This window comes from Chanodichthys erythropterus, chromosome 5, assembly GCF_024489055.1.
Source record: "Chanodichthys erythropterus isolate Z2021 chromosome 5, ASM2448905v1, whole genome shotgun sequence".
In the NCBI taxonomy this organism is placed as follows: Eukaryota; Metazoa; Chordata; class Actinopteri; order Cypriniformes; family Xenocyprididae; genus Chanodichthys; species Chanodichthys erythropterus.
The window spans coordinates 20,865,211-20,869,847 of NC_090225.1; the positions used below are offsets into that span (position 1 = coordinate 20,865,211).

The window sequence follows — 4,637 nt, forward strand, 5'->3', positions numbered from 1 at the left end:
TTTTCTGACATCCACTAGCGATGTCCGATCCGTGAGCGAATCGTTCCTTTGACTCGGATCTTTTAAATGAATCGTTCGATCCGACTCACAAGAACGATTCGCATGAACGGTTCTCAAATTAGCTATTAATGAATTCATTTAAGTTTTGAATTACTGAATTAAAAAGTAAACATTAAAACGTGCCTAAATATAGCTTTATAAAAAGGTTTTACAGTACGCAATATGCCGTGGTAGGATATCAAGGAGCACGTGATGGCGCAATTGCGTCATGGCGTGAAAGAATAGCTGAATCGTTTTTGTATACGATTCTTTGGAATGAGTTGTTCAAAAGAGCCGCGCCGCTGAAATGAATCCATCACCAACGTCGACGATAACAGCAGTCTTTACCCATAAGCCCCTATTGTATCTGTCTCGCCCACGAAGCAGCACACGGGAGAAATGCAAATATCCTCCGGCGGTTATCATTCTCACACCCACCACCTATTACAGAGGAATCACAGTTCATGTCACTCGGCTTTTAGTCGCAATGTTTTCTTCAACATAATTTCTAAACAATGAGTGTGAATAAAGTTTATGCTGTTATAATCGTCAGTTTGAACAAAAGTATTTTTAAATAGGCCCTAGGCCAACAAAATGTGAGATGACTGAACACACGATGGATGTTGAAACCCACAATGAATCATGTTGCTGCAAAGTGATGTACACGTAGTTAATGCATTAAAATTTAGGCCTTTTATTTATTCTGTGAATATGAGAAAGAATTGCATATGGTAGCCGAATTCTGGTTTCAAATTAAATTAACATGCATTGTTGGTCTACATTACTGGCCTAATGGTTTATTCACAAAATGAGTTATTCATAATAACCATCTTTCTAGCAAAATGGTGGAGTCCTTTATGAATTTAGTCTCAAATTATATTTAAATGTTAAAAATTAAAATTAAATTAATAGGCTATTAAATTAAATATAATTTTAAGTAGCGCGAGAAAACACTGAAGAAGCTTAACTTCCCAATGAAGGGGTGCAACAGCGACCTCTTTTCGGTGCAACTACATGAAGTAAATGTTCACTTGTTGATATTGTTTGAGAGCAAATTCTTCCACTAGAGGGCGCGTTTTATCTCTAATGGCACATACATAAGAAATAACCTGACTCTATTAATATTTCCTGATATGTATTTGGTCTCACAAGCATGATTAAACCCACCCCATGTTTTCTGCATGCCTATAACCTCCCTCATATTTCAACTCAGTTACAATTATTACACATCACATAAAATAAAAATAAAAGTTTAAAAACTGTTTGGAGCTGCAGTGATCTGGCCTTTGTCATTTCCCAATCCCATTTCCACCCCTCTTTCTCTCAAAATTCAATGGAAAAAATAAAAAATATATGAATCTATTTAGACTGCACATCCAGAGCCAAAAAGAAGCACACATACCTGTTTAAAAGGAGAAAAACTTTATTGGGATATAATTTGGCAAGCTTTTTAAAAACATTATAAATGTAATAGGTCTTGGCAAAATATTCCAGTTCTATTCCTCCTAATGTTTCATGGATAAAATGTCTCAATTGGCTAGGGTTATATGTAAACTTACACATCTAATCCCTCTTTTCACTTAAGATGCAAACAAATCTTTCAAAAACGAACCCTTTCAACAAGTACAGAAAAATATACCAGAGAGCTCTGATAAAATAGTTTTAATTCAAATCTGTAGCTAATTTCCATTTATACGCTGAAGAGTACTTGTGCTCATCTTAAAAAAATGAATATGCAAATAGTCTATTCTAAAAAACAGGGTCATCTTTACTGCCTCCACCTGCATATTACAGTACTCTAAAAGATGTGTATTAATGTCAACACAAGGTCTAATATAAAAACAAAAGCTCTCAATACACTGCCAAAACATACAGCAAAGACACACACACATACACAGATTGGCAGCGGGGATTTGGGCTGTCCAAAGGAAAAAAAATACATCCAAAAAACAATCTATTACCCACTGAACACTCTCGAGTTAAAAGAGAAGCAAGATCCAAAGGGAACGTCTCTAGAGAAGAGAACAAATCTCTGCTAATACACTAGAGAGTGTTTTTAACACATCCTGTGCATGTTAAACCTCAGCAGGGTTGCATCTCTGGATTCCTTTTGGCCTTGCGGTGGTTCGCTGTCAGGATTAGCAGGTTGTCCAGGCGAATCATCTCCTTGCCCAGCTCAGAGTACAGGCCGCTGCCGATCATTTGGTTACTAGTGTTTGGGACTCTATCTGAATATAAAGACACGGAGCTGGGGAGAGGAGTTTCTGTACGCTGATGACCCTGTGAGAGTGACAAGGGTAATACAACAAATTAACAACAACAACATTTAGGCCTAGTAATGCGGCTTTATGTCCATCATGAAACCGATAAATGATAAATGATGGCGTCAATAAAAATAATATATTTAATATACAAAATATGAAATGCTTTGTAAAGCACCTTGAGAATGAGAATGGACTGAAAGCACTATAAATAAATGTATTTTCATCATTATTGTTATTATCAGTAGTAGTAACATGAATTGCATAAGGCTAGCCACATGAACATTAAGCTTCATACAAAATAAGCCTGTTATATTCGACCTTCATCTCATTTTAATGATATTTCTCAAAAGTATTTGGTTTGGTTCACAAAGTAACAATTTATAAGAAAGTGCAATAACTTTTTCTACATTGAGATGCAAATACTTTTAATACATATTATAAATGATACGGTCCCACTTTATATTAAGTGGCTTTAACTACTATGTACTTACATTTACATTAATCATTTGATACAATGCACTTATTGTGTACATACATGTTTTTACATTGTACTTATATTTTAAAAACACCTGCATGTAATGACATCTGTAATTAATTTCTGTAATTACATTCATAATTACACTGTTGACCCATCCCTTGACCCTTAACCCTAATCTTAAACCTACCCATACCACCAAAATTTCCCTAACCTTACCCGTATCCCACCTCAAAAGTTTGAGGTCAGTATGATGTTTAATGTTTTTGAAAGTCTCTCATGCTCACCAAAGCTGCATTTTTTTACAGTTAAAACAGTTATGTGCTGATTTGGTGCTCAGAAAATGTTGAAAACATCGTGCTGCATAATAGCCTACATTTGTGGGAAAAGTGATAGAATTTTTCCAAGATTTTTTAATGGATAAAAGTTTAAAAGAACAGCATTTTTTAAAATAGAAATCGTCTGCAACATAAATGTTTATAGGCCTACTGTCATATTAGATCAATTTAATGCATCCTTATTAATTAATCCAGACTATTTGTTTTTTCTAAAATTCTTACTCACTTTTGAAAACTAGAGTAAATTATATTCACATTTTAACAATATTCTAAGAAGACTTATCAGCACCAGATCTAGGTTGTTGGCAAAGAGCCTCACTGATAAGAGGGATTCTTACCAGCTGGTCAAAGTTCATCAGGAAACTCCAGTTCTTCTCCCTGTTATAAAACAACCATGAAGCATTTACAACGCGATATTCTCCAGACGATACGATGCAATAAATTATTTAGACGCGAAGCCGTCATCATTTTGTTAAATGATGGAGGTTCTGTGTACAGTAACCACGGCTGTATATTTAGTTGGTAAAGAGGATGAGTAACCGTAACGCACACCGTCCAGGGGGCGCTTGGTCAACCACAATCCATCCCGTATCAAATAACGGGTCAAACAATGGCACATTTAAGAGGGGAACGAAAAGATTAGTAACTTAACTCCACAGGGAAAGTGAGTAACAAACAGTTAACTCCACTGAAAGTGAATTCAATTCTCTTTCTTACCATTCTTTCATACCGGTTCGCTCCGCGCGCACAAACTCTTTCCAAACCTGGTCTTGCTTTACCGGATCTCGGGTATCATCGTCTTGCGCCGGTGTCTCACCGGTGTTCCGTGTCCTGTTCACTGAATGCCTGAACACTGAGACCGAGGACTGAGAGGCGAGAGGACCATTGGGTCGGTCCGGTAAACGGTACCCAGCCGAAGTGGCGCGCCGCATGTTTCCTTTTCTATCCATCACACCCCTTGAGCTCGTCAGTCAAACACAAATATATTTTAAGCCACTGTAAAGTTCATTTAACCTATTTAGACACTTGACTTAAAATGATTACTCAATGTAAGAGATTTTCTTTTTAGAAAGCCGCTCTGTCTTGCTCTGAGGTGGATGGACGTGTCGCGCGCGCCAGTTTCAGCAATCACAACACGAGGGCTGCTGCTGCTGCCGCCCGGTTGCGCGGAGATTCGCTCTTGTTTACCCGGGACGTTTCCCCGGGAGACAGCAGGGCGATGCAGGGATACCCTCTCAACGCTTTTGTTAATTCACGAGGAGGCGAGACATCCGCTGCGGCAATGAGAGCAAATGAGTATAACAAAAGACTGACAGGTTGGTGACATAACAGTGCATGTACTGTAGGCTAGGCCTATAAAAGAGCACTGCTATTAAGCCAAAACTTCAAATAAGAACATTTAAGGGAAAAACACATTGTTATACTATTATATAACATCCTCCATTACATGCGGCAAACAATAGTCTAACCTGATGAAGTTTGTGGCAGTAGTTAATTCATCCAAAAGCTGCAGTTTTGGAC

General features: G+C 37.5%; 1 protein-coding gene across 1 annotated transcript; it reads right to left on the reverse strand.

Annotated features, from left to right (window-relative positions):
* Nucleotides 1-2,121: 2,121 nt before the first annotated feature.
* c5h2orf50 (chromosome 5 C2orf50 homolog) lies at nt 2,122-4,066 on the reverse strand. The gene is made up of 3 exons (XM_067385362.1): nt 3,834-4,066; nt 3,455-3,494; nt 2,122-2,319 (listed from the first exon to the last, which is right to left on the reverse strand). The coding sequence occupies exons 1-3, from the start codon at nt 4,064-4,066 to the stop codon at nt 2,122-2,124; spliced, it is 471 nt and encodes a 156-aa protein (XP_067241463.1).
* Nucleotides 4,067-4,637: the final 571 nt, after the last annotated feature.